Source organism: Fringilla coelebs, assembly GCF_963513975.1.
Source record: "Fringilla coelebs genome assembly, chromosome: Z".
In the NCBI taxonomy this organism is placed as follows: Eukaryota; Metazoa; Chordata; class Aves; order Passeriformes; family Fringillidae; genus Fringilla; species Fringilla coelebs.
This window is the reverse complement of record NC_140031.1, coordinates 13,739,421-13,767,112: the sequence shown is the minus strand read 5'-3', so window position 1 is coordinate 13,767,112 and position 27,692 is coordinate 13,739,421. Positions and strand designations below refer to the sequence as shown.

The 27,692-nt window shown below is 39.0% G+C and overlaps 1 protein-coding gene across 1 annotated transcript; it reads left to right on the top strand.

Moving 5' to 3' along the window:
• Positions 1–5,092: 5,092 nt before the first annotated feature.
• PRKAA1 (protein kinase AMP-activated catalytic subunit alpha 1) lies at positions 5,093–27,499 on the top strand. Its single transcript, XM_084224827.1, has 9 exons — positions 5,093–5,249; positions 10,921–11,062; positions 12,870–12,963; positions 14,658–14,802; positions 16,455–16,542; positions 17,417–17,641; positions 21,321–21,807; positions 22,183–22,309; positions 24,348–27,499. Exons 1-9 carry the CDS (start codon positions 5,117–5,119, stop codon positions 24,590–24,592), a joined length of 1,686 nt encoding a protein of 561 aa, XP_084080953.1. The 5' UTR covers positions 5,093–5,116; the 3' UTR covers positions 24,593–27,499.
• The last annotated feature ends 193 nt before the right edge of the window (positions 27,500–27,692 follow it).

Below are 27,692 nucleotides of genomic sequence, written 5' to 3'. Positions count from 1 at the left end.
TAGAAACCTAGAGCTGGGAAAAACATACACTTTAAGGGGAAGGAGAGGGAACTGGAAACAGTACCAGGTGTTTGCAGAAGAAATGTGCTGTACATTCAGTGGTAATGTAGAGTCTGAAGTCAAAGAGAAAAGGGCAATAAGTGTGTGCCTGTTTGCAAAACGCACCAATGGTGGCAAGGAAGTCTTAATGCCAGAACAGAAACAACCCGCATTAACGTTCCCCCTTTTATATTGTTAGGAAAGCTGAGAATGTTTTCTGTTTTGTCTTCAATCACTTGTTTTCTTGTACTGTCTAATTATTACATCATCTACCACTCCTGGTCTCCTTGCTGGCCCTGAACTGTACAGGGGCCTGATGGCATTGCAGTGTCTGGGCAGACGTGTCAGGAAAGCCTTGCTGTATCCCTGAACAACAGAAGCACTGGCTCCCTGTGAGTCACAAAGGGCACACATGCGGGGTCTCCACACTGCTAGCACTTGTAACACCCTGGGTAACAGTGCTGGGGGTGTTTCCACAGAGTAGCAGCTCTATTTACACTAGAGTACCCTGAGTCTTCCCACATATGGGAATAAATTATTGAAAACATAGAACAAATTTACATTTAAAAGAAATAAACTGTACTAGAGGAACTTAGCAGCAATTTTCTGTCTCAAAATAACATTATGGAGATAATTGACAAAAACCATTAAGTCAGCTTTGAGTTAATTTTTTGTTTTAAAATTCTGTCTTAAAAGTAGAGGCATGTCCAGTGTGAATAAACAAAGAGAAAAAATGTTTTTAAAGTAGTGCACGGGCTTTTCAAGATAAATATTGTAATGGAGAGGTTATCAGAAAGTAAGTTGGCCTCAAAGACTCATAGAGGAATTCCTCTGGTATGTTTTGTTCCTACAGCTATTGTAAGAGGACAACCTGCACCCCAAACCCTAACAATATGTTACTCAAAGTTGTGCTGTTGGCCAAAAAAGCTCAATCTTCTAGTATGACTCTAACATGCAAAAGGTGAGAGAGGAAGCAGTGCTGCTGATTGGTATTGTAAAGTGTTTACCACTACCTTTCACACTGAGTAAAGTTCAAGTAAGATGTGTAGGTTCATATGTATTGTGCATAGGTATAAAATATTAAAATATTAATCCATTGTGATCTTACTATAAGGCTTGGCCTAGATTATACTTGATTTGACTCAGCCCAGGAGACTTTATCTATTATAGATTTTATGCTTTTATTCTTTTTTAAAAAACAACTTAATGCTCAAGGTGTGACAAAGAACTTTGAGTAAAATTGAATGCAGTGACATAAGCATAGAAGTCACAGTACAAATGGAAAAAATATTTTGGTAATACTTGCTTTTCTCTGCAAATATAAAAGTAATGAATGGCTTCTACAGTCTAGTTCCTGTCTGACTTTAACAGCTCATTTATTTTCATTTTCTAAAATGTTCTGGTATTCTGGTATCTAAGTGATTAAGAGATTACTTAGTAATTCATGAAATAATTTTCTAGTATAGACCGGTAGAGCTTTTTGAATTCTCGTTGTGTTGTCATGATCAGGGCAACAGCTTGAGTTAAAGCCAAAAATAGCTTGCAATCATCTGGTATCAAGACACTAACAAGCTCTGCAGACATCCCAAATAATTTTTCCCTCTTCAGCTAGCTATGGCTTAATTCATTATTTTTTTCCCCAGTGTGATATTCAACACATAATTTTCTCCTCATACTACAATGAATGTTTCCAAAAGGTTAAAGTAATGCTTTTTGCATCACAAAAGAGAACTTGCCAAATTTTCTTTTCCTGGTGCTAGATTGCTATCCAATCCCACCCTGAAATTTGATAGCCTGACAATAAATATTTTTTCCCCAAAATCTCAGATCATGAACTATGCTAGTTTGTATATTCTGATTTGTGTGCATGTTTACTACTTGTGATGTACAAGATTTTTAGAGCCAAAGACCTAACATCTATAATAATTTTTATAATTACGCTTCAAAGCTTGTACAATTCCATTGTAAAGTACTGTAATGTTACTATTGTAGTATAGCAGGATGCTCTACATTGGGTAAAACCGCTCAAACTTTGTCTTGTTAGCAAAAGTTATCAGAGGTGGATGGAGGAGGGGTGTCACGCTGCTTTTGGTGTTGAAGAATGCCGAGACCAGCCTCAATCAACTATTCAAAGTTAAACATCCTGAGGATGTGAAAAACAGTATTTCCTGCCAAAAACTGGCACTGATGAGGGTGTGGCCAAGTTTCTGAGAAAGCGAATCTGACATAAACGGGCACGAATTTTTTTTCCTTTTAATGCCTTTATTTACAGCAATCAGCTCAGGATGGGGGCACTTGACAAGTCCTCAGTTCCGCTGTCACTGCTCCGAGAGTGACTCAGAAGAGGACTAAAGGGCAGCATCTATGTTCCCTAGAGTGCAATGCTCGGGGGTCTCACGCCCGCGAGAGTGCTGGGGTGTACTCGTGTCCTTCTGTACGCCAGTCCAGGGGTCCTCATTCGTGCTGTTGTCTTCTGTAGCCAGGGTGAGGGTCGACGGAGGCTTCCAGCATCCCTGCAGGCTCGGAACTCTGTTATTGACATCTAGACCCCGCTCTAATATCTCGATTTTGATTTGGCTCGTTGCTTTTGGGGGTTTATTAGACGAGTTTGGGGGTTTTCACCCCGTTGCACCCTGGGTCTGGGATTTATTTACATGTCTCCTGGTGCTGCCCTCCTCACCGTCTGAGAAAGGGTCATTTCCCTGTCCCAGGCAGGGTGATACTGATACAATACAGTGTTAACGACTATATTAGCATATCAATCTGTCGGGGTGCCATCACCCGGCAGACGGCGGGCTGCGCCCAGCAGCTGTCCCTGCAGGAAAGGGGTTCAGGCTGGTCGCTGCCCCCGTGCTATCCCCGGGGTGCCCCCTCCCCGGCTCAGCTGGGACCCGTGCCCCGGTGGGGTCAGCCCGCCGTTCCCGGACGGGCCGGTCCTCACTGACACCCCCCGTGGGGGCTCCCCCAGCCCCGCCGGGACCCGCGCTGCGGAGGGGCCGCTCCACCGCTCCCGCATCATCCCCGGCCCGGGCGGGACCGCGCCGAAGGTGGGGGTCGGGCCCCACCACTCCTGGGCAGCCCAGCAGCTACTGAGAACCGGTAATTAAAAGTATGCTGTTAACAGAACACTAAAACATGAAATTATAAACCATAGTTAGAACTCCCACTTGGCAGTTACTGGTTTCAGTTGTGAGCTTTGGAATCTAAAAAAATGGATAACCCTTTTTTTGTTCATAACAGAACCCACAAATGATGATCCAGATAACTGAAGTAAAGCTGCTGAGCTAAAGGCTGATGAGCTGACACAGGTGACCTAGAAACATCGGGCTGACAATCACTTTATATATGTGGTTTATATACTGTAAGAGTTCAGTCCCACTGCTTAGCGGACACACTTCTGACACATCCCTACCCTTTCCAGAGTGAGGGTATGAATATTTCTCATTTGAGTGGGAACACCCCTCAAGGTTACTTCCCTATGAAATTTTTTATGCCATTACCATAGAGGAATTTCTTAAAATATACAATTTTTGCGTAGACCAGAATTTCTGGTTTCCAACTGTTAAATTAATGACTATAACATAAGTAATATTGAAGGCTCTCTGAATTGGATTTAAGACCCTTCCTAGAATAAAATTGTCCAAACTTTCTTGCTGTCTGATGTATTTATCTATTTGCAAACGCATTCAGGACCTGTGCGTACGGTAGGCAAGAGAAATTATTTAAGATTTAATAATTCATTTAGTCTGGAGTACTAGGGAAAGGATGTAAAGGCATGGGAGTTGCCCATAACCTTCCTCTTCAATTGATGATCTCTGTTTGGAAATACCTATCCAATAGTCACTTCTTCTCCAGGTTTACTGTTTCTTTCAATGCGGAGTCAGAATTTGAATAAAAAAATTAATTCAGTTTTAGTCAATGTGAAAAATGCCAATCACTTGTTTTTAAAATTTTAAAGGTTTAATAGTAATAAAATGGTTATAAAGAAAATAATACAATTAGAGTAATAATAATTTGTACAATTTGAATTAGGACAATATGAGGCAAAACCCAAAGAGTTACGGACGTCCGGGTGCCTTTCTCGGGGCAGCACAGGCCCGGGAGAAAAGGACACGCGTTAACAAAGGATTGACCTTTAAAAACAATAACCTGTTGCATATTCATACACTTCATACATGATGCATAAATTCCATTCGAATAAAGGATGCCGTCTGGTCATCGTCAACTTCTTCCTCCCACTCCTAACGGTGCCCTTGAACAGGGAAAGAGTTCGTTTCTCCTGACAAGGGGACAATAAATTCCTTTTCTTTGAAGGTCTTTTCTCTGAAGGATTTTGGTGTTGTGTAGCTGCTATCTCGCTGCAAGTTCTAAAAAAATTCCTACATAACATAGTTTCTATTTTAACATTTTGTTATAACCCAAAACTATATTTAACCCACTACTTAAGAGAATTAATACTGCATTACTTTCTAACGCAACACATATAATATTCATTTTAATATTTGCAAAAAGCCAATAATAAAATATGCATTTTTCACAGTCAACAAAAAAAGAAGTATGGTCTTTGGTGCATAGAAAATACCCAACGCATGGAATGGAAGGCAAGTTAGTGGCTTAAATGCAATACGAATGAGCGGTGTGAGTGGTTGGCAAGGCAAGCCAGAGGGCAGAGAATGTGGTCAAGGTAGTTGGAGTTAAGAGCCTCCTACTTCGTATTCCTATAACAAGGTCTGGATGTGAGAAGCGCAACTGAGGAGAATAAACGGATTTAATTTACAGCGTTATTGGAAATACAGATTTCGGAGGTCCGTTTTTATGCGGCCGGCCTCGCTGCAAGGTGCCGCGGCCGGCCAGCCGCCCCGTACGCGCCGCCATCTCCCCGCTCCGCAGGCGGGCAGGGCCCGTTCTCCCCCGGGCGCCCGTGGGCCGGCCCGGCCTCCCCCGAGAGCCGCAATGGTTCGTCCTGGGGCAGGGCGGGCGGGCGGGCGGTGCGCCGTTCGCTTCCGGGTTCGGGTGCGGGCGGGCGCTCTGTGGTTGCTCCTCCCCGCCAGCGCTCTCCCCGCCGCGCGCGCGCGTTATGCGCAGGCTCGGCCCTTGCCTCAAGATGGCGGCGGTGGCGGATAAACAGAAGCACGAGCACGGGCGGGTGAAGATCGGGCACTACATCCTGGGGGACACGCTGGGCGTCGGCACCTTCGGGAAAGTCAAGGGTGAGCGGGGCCGCGGGGCGATCGGCGGCCCGTCAGCGGGGCCCCGGCGCCGATCGGAGCGGGGCTTGCACGGGCTGAGCTGCCGGGGTGGGACTCGCGGTCCCGCTGCGGGAAGCAGCGGCTGGGGCAGAAATAGCTTCCTCATCTGTGCTTGCGGAAATAACCGCTGGGAGCTAAATGCTGCCTCTGTTTAGGACAACGCCGGGCATGTAACGAAAGTAGGGAGTCTAAATCATCGATCTTCGTATATTGCATTTTGATGCTCCAGTACGAACTCTCGATGCCCTTGTAAGGAAGGCAAGATTTCTCTCTCTACAGAGAAATAAGCGTTAAAAGATGGGTTCTAGGGTTGTTGATTAGTTTGTAACGCAGTTGATGTGCAGATGCGGAAAAACGTCATGTTTAATTTGCTTGGCCAGTGATTGTAAAGTTTTTTTTTTTTCAGCTCAGATTTAAAATATTTTCCACTGTAGGGCTATGGATGCCGTGCGGCTTGTTTGAAGGCTAGTAGAAATAAGGTAGAATTTAAACTTCCCCATGGTGCCATGCACCGCAGATGGCAGAACTGCATTAGTTTACACTGTTCCTGCCGCGTTGTTAGTATATTGGGGCAAGCAAATCAAAAACATCCTTTCTCAAATGACTAGAGCTAGGCTTAGGCTGTATTCTTTATTAGATTTGTGGGGTTTGTGGTTTTGTTTTTTTTTTTTTTTTTTAATTATTGTTTTGTGGTGGTTTTTTTTTTTTCTTTTGGCGGGGTGGGTGGGCTTGGTTTTTTGTTGGTTTTTTTTGTTGGTTTTTTTTGAGAGGGTGTTTTTTTTGTTGTTGTTTTTTTGGTTTGGTTTGTTTGTTTTTTTTTTTTTTTTTTTTTTTTTTTTTTTTTTTTTTGTTACCTGAATAGGTGCATAAAAAACTCAGCTTTTTTTCCCCAGTACAGATAATCCATTGTATGTGCTCTGCACAAACTCTTTTACCTATCGACGTGTTGTGAAAAAAATAGTGTATGGTAAATAGGATGACATTTTGCTTCTTTTTTCAAGAGAAGCTTCTAAAAGGCAGAGCCCCAGCCGTTTGGGAGCAGAGACAAGCCCCTCCGTCCCCATCCCATCTGGCAGCTGGGGTACCATTTTTTCTGTGGGAACTTAGTACGTCCTTGAGTAGAGGAAAAAAAAAGTTATGTAGCAGACAAGCATTAGGTTCTCTTTCCTGATGGAAGGACTGCCTGTTTCAGGGGAGTGGTCAAAGCTGTGTTTGTTCTGTGGTTTTTTACCCAGCACACTGCAGAAGACTAGGATTGTCATAACATCAATGTTCTCGTACGATCCTAACTTTAGGAGAGCACTGTTGCAGTACTGCTTTTCTTGTCTCCATATGATATACTGTGTTACTTTTGTCTTGCTTCAGCTGTGCTCAATAAAGAACATTTTATCTATGATACACTGATTTTCCTCTTGATTTTCATTTAATACCAGATCTACAATCGTTTTCCTGTTTTCATAATTTCCTTCTCTGGTGATATGGTTTCATGAGTTGACATAAGGTGAAAAACATGTGTTCACTTGTTAAAATTCAATTAGGATATACCTTGAGCTCATGTAATGTAGGGGGTCAGGCATATAGCTAAGTGAATGTTTTATTCTAACAGCCTGGTGGCAGCCTGAAAAAACTGGACAGGAACCATCAGTGCTTTATTTGGTAATTGTGAAAGGTCTCCTCCTATTGCTTTCAGATGAATTCACACTGCTGGTAGCTGTCACTGGTGTGATTCTGTCCACTTTATCATTTTCACCTGGCTGTGCCACTCTGAATGAATTCTGAGTGACCCGGTTTACCTGACTGTGCCTCAGATGGGCAGTTGCAGAAGTGGCTCTTCCTAGCTATCATCTAGGCAAAGCTAAAATGCCACTTAATTGGAAAGCTGAGACGGCAGAATACTGAATCTAAACCAATTGTATGAGACACATTCATGTTCAGACTTCACTAGGATTCAGTGTAAAACATCTATACCTATTTCCATCGATTTTTTTTTAAGCTGATGTTTTCTGCTGATGCAAACTGATTTCGAGAGTATTTTTTTTTTTTAAGTTATCTTTGATAAAAGGAAGAGTACTCGGGCTTCCAGTGCTCCATACTGAGACTATAAGAGATGTTACTTAAGGCTCTAAATATACAATAGTTGTTCCAGCTCTCTCTATCTGGAGTATCAACGCTGTTCTGTATAGACTGCAAACCGAGCGGTCTGGGTCAAGGCAGCAATAAGACCACCTGTAAATGAACAGTGCAGGTCAGTATGGTATCTAATGTTGTGCAGCAAGATGGCTTTGTGCAGCACAAACTTTTGTTGTTTAGGGCTTTTTCCCATGTCAGTGAAAATATTTGTTTTGCTCATACTCTTATAGACTGCTTCCCTCTGAGCTTTGGATTGGCTTTTTGGCCTGCTGCAAATTGTTCCATTAAATACAACATAGCCTTTGGATTATTTTTTTTCCCTCTAAACACTTAATAACTGATACCTGTATTTCATGAGTATGTTGTATTTGGTCTGCATGGCCTCAAAATAAGTTTTTTTCCAATTGAAGAACGGTTGAACAAGAAAGAGACTCTTCCTCCTGCATTTCTACAATTAATAATAAGTTACTGCTGCTTTGAGACTCTGTCACTGTCATGAAAATCTTGGTGCTATGCAAAGCCACAGTGAAGTTTGAAGGCAATTAGTATATTATCAGGAAAAAAAAAAGAGCTAAAGGTATATACTAGGTCTGTGAATTTAATTTTTTTTTTTTGTTTGCAGAGATTAGTTTGAAGGACAGATAGCTAGTTGAGGATTAGGGTGCATTCCCTTTTATAGGTAAAACTTCCATTAAGTGGTAATGCAAAGTAGATTTCAGGAAGGTAACACTGGCTGCTTATGTTTCTGCATGATGTTATCATCTGGTGTGACGCTTTCACTTCAGTCCTAATGTTGAATTCAAAAGTGTCAGCAGTCTGTTACCAGTTGGTATCTGCTGTTTTACTGGTAACAGATACCTTGAACTGAATCCAGGAAAGGCTACTTGTATCTTAAAAGGCTAGATTTGTTATAATTTCGAATTGAACTTAAGTGAGCCAAACGTTTCTGAAGAAAATAGAGATTGAATTTGAAATGTCTTAAGCAAGAGAATAGAATTTTTGGGATCTTTCTGCACTGGCACCGAACCACAGTATGTTTTCATTACAATAATTTATTCAGAGCTGGTGGAGTTGAAGAAGAAGAAAATCTTGTTTTCTCTCAGTCTGTGAATAAAATTAAGGCTTGAGGCTCACAGCTTTGAAGGCTGTGACAGCTAGAATTGGTTTCAGTCAACTGCAAATGTTACTGTTTAATTATTTTGAAAGAAAATTGTTTTGAAAAGCTCTTTTCTTATGTGTCTTGCATATTGAGCATAGATTGTAGCTAATTAATTACTTTCTAATGTTTTTTTGAGTGCTAATGGAATTCCAGTCTAAGGTAGACTGACAAATCAGAAATGAAACAAAGCAGCTTAAAAATGAGATTTTATAACCTAATGCATATCACAACTGTGTATTTATATCCTAAGCTGTGGACTTGGTAAAATATGTATGATGCTTAATGTATTAAACACTATCTTAAATGTACTTTGTACAGCAAGAGAAGATGCAGATTCATGTGTTTGACCAAAATATTTTTGCTAAGAAATTGTTTCTTACTAACAAATATAATGTTACATTTTAACTTACTGAATAAAGTTGTGGGTGTGGGTGTTGTTGGTGTGTTTGTTTGTTTGTTTGTTTTCAAATAATCCTGATGCACATCAGTTCCCATTATGGATGGGTGAAGACTTTACAATTAGAATAGTTGCTTTTCTAATTTTTAGCATTTTTTATGATGATTCTTTACTCCTGAGGGCTTGAACAAAAGTGATATAATTTGTTTGGTTCCTTTAACTGCAATCACATTTGAAGAAAATAAAGGGAATGTGATTGCTTTGATTGTAAATATGGTTCAAAGTAAATAATTCTCATACATTTCTAGATACTCACTTGCCACTGCTTTGTGGTCTCTCTAGAACTTGCTCGGGATTCCAGCTTTGTTCTGCATTCCTCAGTAGTGCAAATATGCCTGCCAGCACTTTGTTTATTTTGGCCATTATTAGGTAATGGCCCCTCTGAATTAGGGGATGTCTTTTCATCCTAATCAGAGCTCTTTTGTTTTTTTCATGTGTTAAACATATCTCAGTGCAGCATTGTGATGGTTCTGGGTCTTGGGTAATCCTGTTTAGTTCCCTACAGGAATTCAGACTGCTTAATTTTATAGGTGGCTGTCTTGTAAGAAAAAGCATGCAGATGCTTATCATTGTCTTCTGCTTCTCTGCTAAGAACTTCTCACTTGTTTTTAGCTTGATATAGAGGCAGAAAGCAGCAGGAAGGTATTTTGTGCTGGAATGAGATTCAGAGATCGATGGGTGTTTGTTTATTCTATCCAAATTATCTGTTGAACACAGAAAGATTTCACTGCTGTTTAATCACAGCTTCCCATGGATATATTGAAATAAATCTTGAAGCCCAGGGCTTATTTAAATTCTCAAGTGAGGGTAGGCACCCAAATGAGTGAGTATTGTGTTCAGCACAATTCTGTTACAAATGTCTATTAATGTGGACAAAGATGAGCCATGTGTGTGTCTGGAGAATCTGGCTTATCTTTGGAAAGTAGAAGTCAGGGTGGCAAATGAATGGTAATATTATAATCACTGCATGTGGCAGCCATGCAGATAGGGAAGCCCAATAGTAAAAGAGCTACTTAGCTTCTTGGTGTTCCATCTGTCATTGTGTTTTGGGTTTAAGAAAAATATTCTCATAGATTTTGCTGTGTCTACTCCCAATAGCACTTGCAAAGTTAGGGACTGTAATAGAGGTAACTTACTGTGAAATAGATTATACTTTTTAGTTCCTCTGTTTAAAGAACAGCGAAACCATCCTTAGTTTCTTTTCCACTGCTAGGAATGCATTAGGTTGCATGTTTGCATTGTTTTTCCTTGTTTCTGTTCTATTTTTTGTGCATTTCTTGTCTCATTTGCCACTTATTTAAACAGAATAAAGCTCTGGTGTTAACTGCACAGAATATGGAGCTGTCAGACTGCTCCAAGGACAGATACATTTTTATAAGTAAACTGATCAAGTACTTACACTGGTAATTCAGAGCAATTGCTGAAGCAGGCTTCTTGAGGGAGTGATAGGTGTGATCCTTGCAGATGAAGTAGAAGAGCTATAGGAAAACATATCTGAGTGGGTTGCCAAGCAAGCCAAAAGCTTGGCGTGACTTACACAGTGAGTGGAGCTGCTCTCTAATTAGCCAGGATGGCAGGGTTTGGGGATATGCTTTGTTGTTTTTGTTTTTTTTTAAATCAATATTGCAAAAAATGTTATGCTGCAAGTCTTCTGGTGGTTAGGTTTAAGGAATTTCTTGCATGTATATATCTTCTAATGATAGAATTGTGAGAGAAATTGGAGTAGGGCTGAAGAAATTCCATATCATCTGGTTTTTCAACCTCCCCAGAGATAATGGAGATATGTAGAATGCTAGTGTCTTAACTTGGCTACATTCAAAAAGGAGAAACAATGTCCTAACTGAGCAATTGAAAACCTTGACTAAATACTTCCTTGTTTCTTGCAGTTGGAAAACATGAGCTAACTGGGCATAAGGTTGCTGTGAAGATCCTGAATCGACAGAAGATTCGCAGCCTTGATGTTGTAGGAAAAATCCGCCGGGAGATTCAGAACCTCAAACTCTTCAGACATCCTCATATAATTAAGCTGTAAGTTTTGCTTACTGTAATCAAGCTTACTTAGACAGTAATCTCTTTTTGCTCTCACTGATCTCAAATACATTTAAAGGGCGATACTACAAACAGTAATATTGCTTATAATTATAAGTATATAAGTAAACTTATCTTGTCAGAAAAGTAACCAGCTTCAAAGTATGCAATTGTGCCCTCTCTAATGTGTTTTTACAAAGCTGGGCTTTACTGCAGGCTGGAGAGTTTCCCTTAGATCTTTGCTTAGACATTCTTTGGACAGGTGTATGAAATGTAATGTCATGACAGATATTTTTGGTAGCAGTCATCTCTGAGTTTGGTGGCTACTTCAGTTTTCTTTTTCAGTTTATGTTTGATCTTATTTCCCTGCTTGGAAAAGGAGTTACTAAGAACAAGAGTGTAAAGGTAATTTCTATAGGAAGTTTATTGTATCTTTTCAAAGTGTTTTAGCTGGTCATTGATATATGTTTTTTCAGTGTAGGTGGTGCTCTGCAAGATTTTTTTGAAATAAGGATGTAAAGTTTGATAAATCTGATTGCTATTTCAGAAATCTTCAGTGTAGTGGCTACCCTTTGTCTAAATGTGATATTTAAAATTTGCCTGATTATATCTCTTAGTTGATCAATAGTTCATCAGTGGATTTCAGAGTAAAACTATGTCCCAGAGTAGACCCCTCATGTCTCATCTGTGGTAATAAATTATAAGCAATGTTGATTTTCTTTGACTCTAATTTCCTGTTAAAATAATCTGCACTTTCAGAGTGTGGGTGACTTCCACTGTCTTAGTCATGATGTGCGTGGTTGTTTTATTGGTAGAATTTTGTCTAAAGACCCCACTGCCACTGGCAGATGCACTCCCTTTAATTCAGCAACAGCTGTTACACTGAAGCTAAATTACATTGTGTAATGTCAACTCACCCCTTCTTCAGTGAGCTGGTTTTCAGAAGGCTGTTGAGCTGATTTGTCAGCAAAATTGCTAGTGCTTTCAGTTAATCTGTGAATGGGTCCAAAGGGCATACCTACAGCCAGAGCAGAATAGGAAGTGTCAGTGTACCAAGGGACATACCAGGGTGAGAGAGGAATGTGTACTTGTGGTCTTGGTAAACTGAAGACAGTTTAGCAGATTTAGCAGATTTCTAAGAGAATCACAGGGAAAATTTTTTCTTTTGCATTGGAATGGTGTAAAGAGAACAAATGAAACAATTTTTAGGTAAGGATATTAGAAAGAATCAAAATCTCTAAAATTTTGATTTTGTCCTTAAACTTGTTATTTCAAAGCTTCAAAGCTATGTTTTTGAAATATAACTGAAGTGGAATGATAAAAATATAACAACCAGAGATCAATACTCTTAAATATCAATATTCATTATTATTAAGAGGAATTTTTTCCCAGTCTCGAAGAACACTTTTTCATTTATGACAAGTGAATTTTTTTGCATGTTAATGTTGAAAAGTGTGTATTTTTGCAACACTAGCAAAGTCCTTTTGAAGTCCCTTTTTGCTGCATCAAGCTGTTGATGAGGCAGCACTGTCTTATACAGTCCTATAGTCTTTAACAGTCTTAAAGAAATCACTGGTTACTCTGAAAGAGCAAGGATTGCTATTCCTAATAGGCATTACAAATTATCTGCTAGTCATTGCAATGGTGTCATCACACAGTGAGAGTAAAAAGCTTCTGAAAAATATTGTCATAATTGATAACTATTGTAAAGTATATTTTTGTATAGTTATTTAAATGACTTCAGTTTTAACTAAATGTAACTAGTGTTTTACTGGTGTGTAGCCTAACAGATACCTTCTCTTACCAGGTACCAGGTCATCAGTACACCCACTGACATTTTCATGGTGATGGAATATGTTTCAGGAGGAGAACTGTTTGATTATATCTGTAAAAATGGAAGGGTAAGAAGTAGTCCAGCTCTGCAAATCAGTATTGCATTCTGTTATTGCATTTGCAACATTCCTTTGTCACTCAATACACTGAGGGGACAGACTTCTGGGGGTCTTTTTGGGTATCTCTGTCAGAATGATACAATAAAAAGTTTTCTTTTCTCAAAAGAATATTATGATTAGTGTAGCACAGGATTTATGATTAGAATGGCGCAGGATTTCTATGAGCAAAATAAATATACTATAGTTTATAAGTAGTGTAGTACAGAATTTTTACACCACCTAACTTGGGAAATCTGTTTACCTAGATCTTCTGTCGATCTGGTGAAATCTTAATACATATTTTGCTGTATCCATATAACAGTCGCAGTCTATCCTTGAAAGTCCTAGGGATGAACGCAAGTCAGTCCTCAGAGGAAGCAGAGGATCTGGAGGTGTCTGTGGTCACTGAGAACTCTGAGGTTTCAATCCCATTTAGGATTCATAACTGATGTTAAAGACATCAAACTCTGGCTGCTGTTGCAGTTCCATGTGCCAAGACAGTCAACCATGGCTCTGTGCCTGAGAACTAAAGGCTGGTAAGGCAGCAGATAATCAGCCTGGCACCCAGGAATCTTGGGGCTGGTAGGGAGGGGAAGAAGAAAACTGGTTTATTTGCTTCACAGGACCTCCAGGACCTGATAATGAGGCAGAGGGCATGAACACATGACTTGCATGGTCACAGAATGGCTGCTTGCCTCCCTAAGTGGCGTTAATTAAGCTAATCACATTATCATGGGCTGGGAGCAAGGGGTACTAGTTACACCTTGTTAAATGTGGGTGTGTTTTATTTAGTTTCAATTTTGCTGCTATCAATTAAAATATATTTTATGACTGTGGTTTTGGGTTTTTTTTTTGAAAGTACAAATGGTTATATGTTAACACATTCCAAATCTTTATGCGTGACTTTGTCATTCTTCCTTTCTACTACTCTGTTAATTTACAATGGCTGGGAATAAACCAGATGACTTTGTACCCAGTCTGAGTAGCTGAAAACTGTTTCTTTAGTATATCCCATTATTAGAAAGCTACCATTATCCCCTTATTACTGTCTTCTACTATTAGAACAGCTTGTGTGAAAGATCTGAAGTTCCTTTTTACAGATGTATAGGATACTTCAGTTGCTGGGATGGACTGATATGGATTATGGGTCTTTGTAGGAAATGCCCACCTAAGTCTGCTGTTTGGGACTAGCTGCTGAGAGCATAAATAGCATCTGAAATTTAGAATTTCTGTGCTGCATTTCAGCAGTTTTTGCCAGCTTAAATATTGCGCAGTGCTTAAACATCAAACTGATAATTCTAGTTATACAAAGCTAAATGTTTCAGTGCTAATGTTTCTATTTAGTGAGTATGTAACATCTGCCAAACCCAATTTCAAAAGTGTCATTAAGAACTTCCAGTGACTTTCTGAGTAAGTGGGTATATTTTGTTTGAGTCACTTTAGAGCTGTGGTACAAACAAAATTATATAAGATATGAAGCTGCTTGCTACTAGTTCTGATAATCTACAAGAGTATCTATAATGCTATATAAAGTATCAAATGATAAGTATAATTTATAGTTATACATAGTTTAGGTCATGGGAAAGTTTCATCTGGCTAGTAAAAATAAAAAACAAGGTAACTTCCACTGTCTCTTAATTATTTAAAATCGTTGTCTGTTGTAGCTTGATGAGAAGGAAAGTAGACGTCTGTTTCAGCAAATCCTTTCTGGTGTGGATTACTGTCATAGGCACATGGTAGTACATAGAGATCTGAAGCCTGAAAATGTGCTTCTTGATGCACACATGAATGCTAAGATAGCTGACTTTGGTAAGTATTGCTTTATTTTTCTACCTGATTGCACTTCTGGTGTTAAATCCTGTTAATAACAATAGGAAATGTTAAACAAAGTATGTATACTTTAATATCTGGGTGGTGGGATACAAAAGAGGAACATAAAGGAAATAGATGTAAAGCAAAATAATGTTCTTGCACATTTATTGAACTTGTTTTCGTCTCGAGCTTTCTTGCTTTCTCTTGAGGTATTTTCTGTGACTGGCTGAAATTGTTAACTGATTAGTTTGGTTTCGATTAACAATATTTTCTCTGAAATACAAAGTAAACTTAGTTTCTGACCTTTCTTCTTCAAAACTCATTCCTTTTCTGTTTCACCATCTGAAAAATGTAGATGCTTAGCTCTCCTGGAAGAACAGTGCAGGGGCAATTCAGCATCTTTAAGAAGCTACAGTGTTATAGAAAAATACACTACTCTTCCTGATTTGTTTATGCTAGCTGTTCATGTCACAGATGCATAGAAGCCTTGAAGCTAGGTCTTGGAACCATCTGAGTCAGGAAACCTCACCCACATATAAGCACAGTAAGGTATCCATACTGCTGTGTCATGACAGATCTCATGTAGACATAGTGGATAATACCTGCTTATGTTACTCTCCAGTGAAAGGTGTGAGTATGCAAAGTATGTTTTAAAAGTATGGTGTTCAACTGTGTGGGCCCTGGGAATCATATTGGTTTCTCATGTGAGGAAAATTTTTTGGGTGAAATGGCTCACATGGTAAAGAAATGAAGTACAGTAACTTACAAAAACATCTTCCTGTAACGTAGCGTCAGCAAAACTGTAGCACTCATTTATTCATGAGTGGTGTATTAAACAAGAGCTTAATAAAAGCTTTTTTATGTTTGAACATGAAAGCTAGGCAAGCTGTACTCTTTCCCCTCCACATTTCCTGCTGACCCACAAAAGGGCATAATTCCTTCTTGGAGACTGAGTTCTTTGGCGTATGGTAGTCTTGATCATGCAGCCTCACTGAGGAAACTAGAAGAAATTTTCTACAGCTGTTAGATTGTACTGAGTGCTGGTGAATGCAGGTGGCCTGGTTCTAAAGCATACTTCCATTGCTTACAGAGTATCTGAAAAGCAAACTACTAAACTGCAGTGATGCAGGAACCAGGTGCATAATGTAGGGGTGTAAATTGTAGTAAATTCATGTTTCCTCCTCAGTTCCTTTCTTCTGTGTAACTTCTAACAGGATTTTAGGGAATTCTGTGGTAGCGTTTCCCACTTTGGCATTTTAGAAGCAAATGGGAATTGTATTACTTTCTTGTTAATGACCAAAATCCTATCTTGCTATATTCCTTCATCTCCCTTTGAGCAGCTTTGTTCTCTTTCATGCCTGTGTCATCGAAATTTAACTGTTCTAGTCTAGGAATGAATATCTTCTCAAATATCTCTAGGCTGTGGGCAGTAATGGATTGATGTTACTCAGATTTCTGGTAAAATACATAAAGGATTATGGGGCATGTTCATATAAAAATTCCATAATTCCAAACAATATTATTTCTTAACTGGAATAAATTTGTTAATTTTCTAATTTGAATCACTAGTGGTTTGTTCTAGGTGGTATATGCAGTGTGAAATAATTTTGCTCCCTGAATTTTTAGTAGTTACTCTTATACACTTTCAGGTCTATCAAATATGATGTCAGATGGAGAATTTTTAAGAACAAGCTGTGGTTCCCCTAACTATGCTGCACCAGAAGTAATTTCTGGAAGGTAGTTTCTTTTATATTGGATACATGTATGCATGTACTTCAGTCATGTTGCTGCTTGGTTTTAAAGGGTACAAAAGTAGTTCAGTTGACAAACTTTATGCTGAGAAACTGAGGGCTGTTAGTGGTATTGATAATTTTAAAAATGTTTAAAGCTTCTGTGAACTAGCTGTGAATACTTCCTGTAAGGAAGAGGTAATGTCTAATGCCCCAAATGTGTTGTCTACACTCTGGCTGAATTGCTTTGAAAATCTCCTGTATGGCTCAGATCTTGGAAGCTGAGGTGCAGAGTTACAGGCAGAGTCTGCTGTGAAGCTGAGTATCAGTGAAATACAGGCTACAGAGTAGATACCTCCAAAAAGAGTAACTTCCCTTTTTGAAAACGATTGTCAAATCTGCTTTCAGCTACCTACCCTAATATTGCCTCTTGTTGATTGGAGGCCAGATGTCTCTTTTACTCTGGCAGGGGCACAGAATACGTGACATATTCTGCTATATGGACTTGTCTTAAACTTTTCAGCCACGATTTGGGGGATAACTGACTTCGCACAGATTCCTCTAAAACATTGATAGCAATATATAACATGGGCTTTCTTAGTAGTAGATGCATGTTTCTTTCAATTTGTCATTGTGCAAAATTGCACCATGGATTATTGTTACACATTAGAGAGGAAGAACTGTACTTGTGTCCTCTTGTATATTAGAAAGGGAAGAGTACTGAAGTTCAAGGGTGGCACAGAATAGAACTGAAATGGTATAATGCTTGCAAAATTGGTTGTCCCAAATTCACATGCTTTTACTGTGAGACAATGTAAAAATGACAGAAAACATATTTAAATGTATTAAACACAAATCACTAATAATTATTTTTTTCACAGGTTATATGCAGGTCCAGAAGTAGATATTTGGAGCAGTGGGGTTATTCTCTATGCTTTGTTATGTGGAACACTTCCATTTGATGATGATCATGTGCCAACCCTTTTTAAGAAGATATGTGATGGTATCTTTTATACCCCTCAGTACCTGAATCCATCTGTCATTAGTCTTCTGAAGCACATGCTGCAAGTGGATCCAATGAAAAGAGCAACAATCAGAGACATTAGGTAAAACACTTGCTGATGTCTGATCACAAGATGCTGGAATTACAATAGCGCAAATATGCAGAACACAGAAGTTATTCATACAGCTTGTCCATGTTTTCTAGACTGAGATGAAAAATTCAGCTTGTGATGGCTTGGTTTTAGCTCCGATAGTGCTGATCTGCAGTAGACCTTGAAGTATCTATTGGAGATCATAATAAAACAGATTATTTATATTATATATGGAAATTCTGAGACACTTTAGGTTTAAGACTGCCGTAGCAAAGCTGTTTGCTTGCATAATGGTTTGCAGAAATTACACTATATAGACTTCTCTGAGGGAAGAAAATGGTCTTTCTTTTTAGGAACCAGTGCTCTCTTCAGTAAATGTTGCTTTAATCTGATAACTACTGCTTTTATTCTTATTTCTTCAGGCTCTGGAAAGCTATTTGTTAAGACTGTGAATATTCCACATGTAAGGCAACAATTTCTAGCTTCAAAGCACTGGCATGAATAGTAATTACTTCAAGTAATTACCAATTACCAAGTACCAATAAGTTAAAGTTTGTAGGTAGAAAGAGGCATCATGGGCATTAGGTCCCAAGAGATAATTCTGGAGAAGTTGATTGTGTTGACAAATGTGTGCTGGATCAAATTAAAAAAAACGTTAGCTGAGAGAAATGTACTTTATGCAGCAGCTTAATTTTCTTTGCAAGAAGCTCTAAGGAAAGAATGTTGCTATAGTACCATAGCAAAAATGCTGCTCCTTTTACGGTTGGAAGTTAGGAAATGAGCAACCTCAGTTGTGTTAAATAAATAGTGTGTGGAAAAGAAGTGGTATGAAACAGATGTTGAAAAATGTTGGTTTCAGAGCACAGATGGAATTTGAATCCGAAACAGCTCTGTCCTATTACCCATATGACACGTCACCTCACAGTTTAAAGGACAAACTGAGTTGATTTGAATACCTTAGTTCTTCTAGGGGTTGTATGTATGTGCATGCAAGGGGAAAGGCCTGGTGCCATGAACAGTAACAATGTTCTTCTGGGTTCAGTCATCCCAGCTATGGCTAAGCCTATGGCTGTTGTGATACGGGACAATATTCTTCTGCTTCCAAATCAACTGTTTTTCTGATTAAACTATATTTTGCTCAGCACATTCGTGCTGAGGCACAGAGTTCTCAGGAACACACTGAGAAGAGCCTAGTTCACTGTGCTGGTTTGAGCTGGAATAAAGTTGAATTTTTTCGCAGTAAGTGTACTTTGAATTTGTACTGAAAATAGTCTTGGTAAGAGATGGATGTTGTAGCTACTGCCAAGCAGGGCTTGCACAGAGAGAAAGTCCTTTCTGCTTCTTACACTGTCCCAACAGAGCAGGCTGGGAGTGCACAAGGAATTGTGAGGGGACACTGCTGGAGCAGCTGACCCCAGCTGAGCATAGGCATGTTCCATACCATATCGGGTGATACTCTGCAGTAGAAAGTAAGAGGAAGGCAGATGCGGCTGGTCTGCTGGTTGTCAGACATTTTGTAATGAGCAGTTGTTTTTATCTGCATTACTTGTCTTTCTTGGGTTTCCTTGTCACCTCTCTTGTGTTTTTGGATTTTTTTTCTGCTTAGATTTTTTTTTTTAAAATTCTAATTATTAAACTGTTTTTATTTCAGCCCTCAAGTTTTTTGCACTTCTGTTCTGGTTCTGCCCCTCATCTCACTGGAGAGCACCAAGCCAGTGGCTGTGTGGTGCTTAGTTGCTGGCTGGGGTTAAACCATAGCAGTCCTGTTTGATACCCAGTATGAGGCTTGAAGGTGTTGAGATAACAGATTTGAACAGAGAATAGTAGATAAAATAATTATAAATTCTATCTGTATAATGGTTCTGTGATGGTTCTGGAATATTGATTTTTCTGTTCTCAATATTGGTTTATCAGATCTCTTCCATGTTCCATTTTTTGCTGTACATCTTGAAGATTTAGGGGATTTTTTTCAATTTGCGGTGCTATGTTGTGCTTAGTGACTTTTGGGGGGAGGTTGTTTTATTTTTTTATTAGGACATCGGCCTTGAGTTTAATCTGGTATTTGGGCTCTGTACGGGAGCTGTGACTGTCCTTTGAGTACCATCTCAGGGAGACAATTAACAATTACATATCTTTGTCCAAGATTTTTTTTTTGTGGAGCAAATACAGAATGGCACCTTCACTACATTCTTCTGTGATGTTTTCTCCCTCATTGCCATAACTTTAGTATCTTGAACATGCTTAGGCAGTCAAAATATTTCTACTGGTATTTCTTAGGAGCATAATTTAGACTTTTTGGAAGATTAACAAGCTATTTTGGAACATCTCCCAGGCCTCACAGCAGTGTGGTTATGGATGGTAAGGCACGTAGGAGAAAATGTGCAGGTAGGACACGACAGGAATGACATTTTTGAAATAAATATGCCAGGAGATATTTATCCTTTTTAATGCCTTTATTAAAAAATCAGCTCGGGTGGGAAGAACTCACAGGTCGCGCTCACGCCGCCGCTGCTTCCAGGAGTGGCAAAGAGGAGGAGGAAAAATGCAGCTTTGTCTGATGGTCTGCAGGTAGAGCTGGGGCTTCTGTCCTTAGGAGAGCACCAGGAGATTCCAGCTATTTTGGTTTGACATTCGAGGTCCTTTTTCTAGCCGACGTCTTTAGGTTAGGGTGGAAGGAAAAAAGGGTCTCAGGGGATACTGGATTCTGTTCCTCATGTCTAGACATCACTTCGATCTCTTAATTCCGTGTTGGCTCGTTGTTTTTAGGGATTTTTGCTAGGTTTGGTGAGGGGTTTCCTCATTTGCATGCCAACCCTCTTCTTCACCGTCCTGGCTGCCATCCTCCAGGAAGCAGCCGGGTGGTACTTGACAATGGGGGATTTCCAACCATCAACAACAGGTAGTTAACGAAAAACTATTAACAACAGGTGATTACAACATGAAACCATCGACAACAAACAGTTAGAACTCCACCCTGGCAGCAACTGGTGTAACTTGTGAACTCTGCAACCTTTTAAAAAAATGGGCAGCTTTTCTAGTCATAACAATTTATCGTGAAGTGATAGAATGTTTGAAAGAAAGATGCTGTTGCAAGGAGGCCGGCTTATTAGCCATGCTGGGACCTGGCCTTGCCCCTATTGAACACTGCTCCATACTAATCAGCACCTTCAAGGAGAAGATGGGATTTCTGGGTCTGAAAACATATCAACAGACACTTTGGCTACGACAGAAACCCAGCTTTCAACTATATCACTTGCTCCTATAACTAAAAATAAACAGCCAAAGAAAAAGTAATCTGGTTTGGTCAGGAATGAAGAAGCTTCTAGGAGGGAACAGGAAGGGAATCAGAAGGATCAGCCCTTTCTATGGGCTGAAAAACAGCCACAAGAACAGGAGGAAGAAAGTACTGAAATTATAAATGAGAAAGTAACCAACTGATTCCTATCCCTAAGCAATTTGTGAGATAGCAGAAACATTTTTTTCAGTTTCCTGCAAAATGTCTAGTGAAATCTTGTGCAGGCAGTGCTTACTTTATGTACAATTTTATTGTCTGTGCTACAAGGGGTCTTAAACTGGCAACCATTATTCTTTCTTCCAGCACAGATTAAAATTTATATTTTAAAGGAATTTCCTTTTAAAATGTTTTCTTTACTTAGGTATACTCAGATTTTTTTTTTATTTTTAAATCTAGGGAACATGAATGGTTTAAGCAGGATCTTCCAAAATACTTGTTTCCTGAAGATCCATCATATAGCTCTACCATGATTGATGATGAAGCCTTAAAAGAAGTGTGTGAGAAGTTTGAATGCACAGAAGAGGAAGTGCTAAGTTGTCTGTACAGCCGAAATCATCAGGATCCTCTAGCTGTTGCTTATCACCTCATTATAGATAACAGAAGAATAATGAACGAGGCCAAAGACTTCTACTTGGCCACAAGTCCACCAGATTCTTTTCTGGATGATCACCACCTGTCTCGCCCTCACCCTGAACGAGTGCCATTTTTAGTAGCTGAAGCACCACGTCCCCGCCACACCCTTGATGAGCTGAATCCACAGAAGTCAAAACACCAAGGTGTAAGGCGGGCTAAATGGCACTTGGGAATACGGAGTCAGAGTCGGCCAAATGATATCATGGCTGAAGTTTGCAGAGCAATTAAACAACTGGATTATGAATGGAAGGTAACAAAATAGAGGACCTTTACAGCAAACAACAATGCTTTTTGGTTTGAGCTGTGTAGTTACATAGCCCAGACATCTGAAACTGTTTTCATATTGTGGCATTAATCTTATGTGCCTGTGCTGTCTGTTTGCTGTGCCGGAAGGGTTTTGGGGGGAGAATACACATGCTGACAGGAAAAAAAAGCTAAAAGTTTCTCTTGGGGATGTAGGAATATATTTCTCTTGGCTAAAAAAAAAACCCCAATAACCCTCAAATCCAACAGGTAATAAAGTCTGAAATCACTTGATAAATGCTAGTGAGCTGAAAGGACAAAAACAGTATGCAGTGATTTTCAAGCAGTTCTGGTTAACTGACCCAAATATCTTTCATTCTAGGTTGTAAATCCATATTATCTACGTGTTCGGAGGAAGAATCCAGTAACAAGTGCATATTCCAAAATGAGTCTTCAGTTGTATCAGGTGGACAGCAGAACATACTTACTGGACTTCCGTAGTATTGATGGTATGTGACGAGTTACTTAAGTTAATTGAGTTGTAGGAGAAATCATTCCACCTGCAAACATGTCTGTATTTACTTATTTAGAAGTGAAGTAAGTGTTGCCCTTTTTTATTTTAAACCAATCTAACCTGTATTTGTGTTTCCTTATTCCTTCTTGGACTAGTGTCCCTGTGATACATGCTTAGCTGCTGCATCCCATTTGTTTTTTTGCTATATCAGCTCCTGAGGAGCTCTATTTTTTGTCTGCGTCAGAACTAATACCAGTAATGCAAAAGGGGACAGGATTGGAGGTGAGATTGGGACCAACTTAAGCTGCCTTTGGAGCCTCACCCTGAATTTGAACATTAATTTAGATCTGAAGTAAGCATGTGAATAGTGTTTTCTAATGAAGGTAAATGTGACATCTAGGCATTTAAATCTGATTTGGACTGTACCTCTCTGTACTGGGTCTTACTGAGATGGAGTTAATTTTCTTCCTAGCAGCCTACATGGTGCTGTTTTGGATCTGTGACTAAAACAGTATTGAAAACACACTGCTGCTGAGTGTTGCTCAGCAGCACTGGCATAGTATACAGCCTTTCTTTTTCCACACTGTTGTGTTGGGAGGGGAGCAATAGCTCTGCAGAGCTGAGCCATATTGAACAAAGGGATGTTGAGTGCCGTATTATGTTATGCCTAGCAAAGAAAGAGCTTTTGGGGAAGGTAACCTTGAGACTGGTTGGGTGTCAGTCTGCTTTGGAGATAGTGAGAGGTTCCCCTTGCATCATTTTCCTCCCCCCACACCTTACTTAACTCACGGGTAGAAATAAACAGTTTTTTCTCACTTTTGTCCTTCCAATTTTCTTCCCCTTTGCTCTGAGATATCAGCTGCAAGGCAAAGTTAACCCGTCAGTTCTAGTAGTAGCTAAAATTTTGAGGTCGGAATTTTATGTTCGCCGGAACTAAAATCTTGAAAGCTTATAGTTTAACCTGTACAAAAATATATTTTATGGAGTGACAGTAACACAGTATACAAAGCCTGGTTATATGAAGTGAGCATAGGAGCTAATAGAGACTGAACACTTATTCATGGGCATAGTAGACTAAAGGAAAATTACCTACAGCCACTGGTGTAGATGACATACCTAGGAAAACATTGCATGGAAAAAGGAATTTTTTTTTTGACTGCTTAGAGCCGTGCAGCTGTGAGAGGGCAGCCTACTACAATCCTGGTTTCCACTTTTGAGGAAATGCAACAAATCTGTGCCCTTGGGTTGTATCTCTTCCAATAGTTAAACTGATTTGACATTCCTTCTCTCTACCATAGTTAACGGTTCTTTGTTCTCATAACGATTTGTAAATTTAAGTAGCTTTGTGTAAGCAAGAGGTATTACCTTTTCACCAATTTCTCCTGAAATAATTTTTCAGGAGCCAGCTTAGAGCCAGGTTAATGTTCAGTATTTAAAATAAGAATAGAGATGCTTCAGCAGAACACTACTATTAAAATGAAACTATTTTCTCTTCATACTGAAGGTAAAGATCAGTTGCTGCAGCCTATACATTCTATGGCAAAAACTTTCAAAAGAGAAGAATAAATGAATGTAGATGCTAACAAGTATATAATAAAATACAAATAATAACAATATATAAATACCCAAAAGAGGACAAAAATAGAATAAATTGTAGAAAAAACATCTACAAACTGTTATTGAACTTAATCTTATGATGCTGACCTGTTTTTGCTTTGAGTAACCTAAATTGAACAGTTGGCTGCTGAAATCAGTTAATGAAAAATACAATTAGTATTAGTCTGAGCTAGATGTAAATAGCTCTGAAGTACAGTTCAGAGCACAGAAAGAATTAGCATAAGAACATTTGCTGGTTTGCTACTATGTATACAAGCTTTTCTTTTGTATCAAATGCTGTTTGCAAAAGCTGTTCGTTTATTAATCGAGATTTTAAAAGACAAGATTTTAAAGTGTGAGAAGGGAAGATACTGGCTCTTCCTAGAACTGACTTTTTTTTTTTACCAAATTTTCCTCTTCTCTTCCTTTATTCCCAGATGAAATTGCTGAAGCGAAGTCTGGGACTGCAACTCCACAGAGATCAGGTTCTGTGAGCAATTATAAATCTTGTCAAAAAGATTCAGATGCTGATGCTCAAGGAAAATCTGCGGATACATCCCTTACTTCATCAGTGAACTCTTCGCTTGACTCTTCCACAGCTGACGTAACTCCAAGACCAGGGAGTCATACTATTGAGTTTTTTGAGATGTGTGCAAATCTTATTAAAATACTTGCACAGTAATTTTGAAGATGGGCTTATTTCTTTTAGAGCAATAAGCATGCCTAAATCATAGTCAGATGCTTCCAATTATAATCAAGTGAAATTAACTAAGGCGCTGAAAAAGCTAGCCACAGAATGCAATTTGCACGGGGATATAAAATTATTATAGGCAGTTAACATATATTATTTTGAAGCTGGAGTGAATTCTGATTGCCTGCTGTCCAATAGCATAACACAGGTACAGGAAATAACATGCCCTTTGGGGTAGTGTTTGTAACATTTTACATTGAGTACAAAATAGGCTGCCTATAACATTTAAGCTAGATGGACCTCCTTGTTTTTTTATCTAGTTATACATATATCTGATGCACTGTAAGTTAACATACACGTCCTAGTTCAGTGATCTCAGTATGACTTGTTGGTCACCCTCTACAGTTGTGACTCAGAACTATCAGCATCTCCTAACAGATGTTAATGTGTTAAAACTGCTATGTTTCTTCTCCCTTATTTGACAAAAATAATAAAGAGTGCTATGATGTGTTACAATGTACTACTTTTAACAACAAGTGTTATTAAAGGCATGCAAATCTGGCCAGTTGGAAATGTGTAGGTGCTCTGTAATGAATTGAGGGTGAAAATTCTGTGGATAGTGGGTAGAGTGATTGAGTCCATAACAGTGGCAGGAGACTTAATGCCGAGAAGAAGTGGCATCCCATGGACTAAACCAAAATGTTGCTTTGTGGAGAACCTGTCAGGAACCTCCTGGTCTGTACATGTTATCATAGTGTTGTAGCAGCACAGCAGCTTCCCACTGCTACTACAGACTGAGAATCCTTTTCCTTAGAAACATGTCCCTGTAGTTAAAAGCAGAGCATGAGGGCTGTTTCATGCTATTCCAGAATCTGAAATTTACAGGTTTTTAACATACATGTTCATACTTTGATACAGCTGGTTATCACCTTAACTTAAAATACACTATATAGTATTCAGTATGAAGTTCAAAACCACGTGCACAGCTTTCTAATTTTTCCCAGGTGACCTCTATAGGAAACTTAGTTATTTAATGTAACTGAATTAAACAGTTGAACTTTTCAGCTGAGCATTGAAAACTGATCATGACAACTTGAGTGCTAGAGTTTTTAATTGTAGATTGCAATTACCCATAATAAAAGTTCTTCTGCGTTTATGGTTTTGCAGCATTTTAGGAAAAAACCTACACTTTGTCTGTTAAAATCCCAGGTAGTACTTGCATGAAAACCTTTAGTCTCTTTAAATTGGATATAATTAGCCATGGTTCCATTTTCATCTGGCACTTGGTAGACACAAACAGTCATAAAATACTTAGCTTTGCATTCAAGACTTAATGCTTGCTTCAAAATAATATTCATGACCTACATAGTTTCAAAGGTTGCTCCCCCAAGAAGAGGCTGGAACTCCAGGCAGTACTGAGCAGTGAATCCTGGACTCTTCGCATGGACGGAAATTCTTGCCAATGGCTGAGATTTTGTCCATGGGAAGCTCCTAGCTACAGATACAGGAACAATTCAATCCTGGCCAGCTGGCTGCAGCTCAGAAATTTATATGCCCAGAATCTGAAGAAACAAAAGGCTGTTTTGAAGCCCCTGAACTGCTGTAACTGTTTTTTGAACTGGGTGATTGTGAGGTCTGTCTCATAAGTGGGTACAAGTTTACAACTACTTTTTTTATCCTCATGTGTCACAGATGGTCCCTGTAGGGACATCGGCTGTATCACTGTACCTTAAAGTGGAAGATTTTCCAAAGTGGAAGTTAATATTAGAAATTGAAACCCAAAACTTTAAGATGCCAATGTGAGGGACCAGTTGCAAATCCTACAAAGAAGTCCTGTCTTTAGGCTTGTATAAATTGGTACCAATGTACTGAATAAGTCAGTGTGTTCATTTTTGTTACCCTTTATTTTGGAATTAAGTATTGCACTTGTATAAACACTACAAACGCACAGGTTTTTAAATTGTAGCAATTCCTCATCTGGAATTGGTTTGGGATCACTTGCATATGTTGAACTATTTATAAATGCTATCTGCTCCTTGTAATGTTGACAAAATATGCAAGGTGTAAAGATGCAAAATAGTTCTTGATTTTATATACCTTTACAGCCCTCTTGTGCTTTAAGACAACCCTGGTTTGTCCTTAGTTTTGGTATCAGGAGGTTAAAGCAAGTTTCTGGCAGAAGTGTACAATATATGTAGTTGTAAATAAGTGCATTTTTATGGTAGATCAATTTTGATGGCCAAAGGTTTTCTGATTGAATTAAGATTTTTATAGGGAGGGGTAGGGGTAGAAAGGGGCACTAACAACCAAGTTGAACCCAGTTGCCTGTTGTGTGACTTTCCTATGCTTTGTAGATCTTGCTGTTGAATTTGTTTCTTCACATGTTCCTACTGATCTTGCAGACCTTTAGGATTGCACTCGAAGCTGCCAATAGGCTGTGAAATGAAACTTCACTAAGAGAGCTGACAGAGTTGTAAGGCAGCTTATGCGGATACACAAACTGGTAAAGTGTATTACTCTGTATTCCCAAGCTTACTCCTGTTGGAGTACAATGAGTTACCTTGTCTTTGTATTGTAATTTTTTCAGTAACATGGATGAACCTGGGCTGTCCATGTGCAATATAAATCACTAGGTAATGGATAAAAATTCATCTTGGTGGTGCAATATGAAGAAAAAAATCCTTTCATGTTTGTCTTGATATGAGTGTTTAATACAAACTTCGAGATAAATTTTATTTTACCAGTTGATTACCATTGTAAGATCCGAAGTCCTGTTCTTTAACAAAGATGTGCCTACTTCCTGTTAATTTCTTTTGACAAAGCTGAATGGCAAAAATGCTTGTTTCTAATTGTATAACTTTTTAAACTTTCAAAACTAAAAGCTAAGTAAACATGAAATACTGAACCATCTTGTTTGAAACTGTGTGGTTGCTGTTTTCTAGTGTTATATGTAAGTGGACAAGAAGTGTTACAATCGTTTTAAAAACAACAACTATTACAATTATAGAAAAAGCAGCGACATGACAAAAATGACAGATTTCCCAGCTGGACAGGCTGGTGCACCAGCTGTGCTCGCCTGATCCGACTGATT

Coding starts and splice junctions, on each gene's coding strand:
- PRKAA1 (XM_084224827.1), top strand. CDS start 5,117: ATGCGCAGGCTCGGCCCTTGCCTCAAGATGGCGGCGGTGGCGGATAAA. Junction 11,063..12,869: donor CATCCTCATATAATTAAGCT/GTAAGTTTTGCT, acceptor TTCTCTTACCAG/GTACCAGGTCATCAGTACAC. Junction 17,642..21,320: donor GCAACAATCAGAGACATTAG/GTAAAACACTTG, acceptor TTTTAAATCTAG/GGAACATGAATGGTTTAAGC.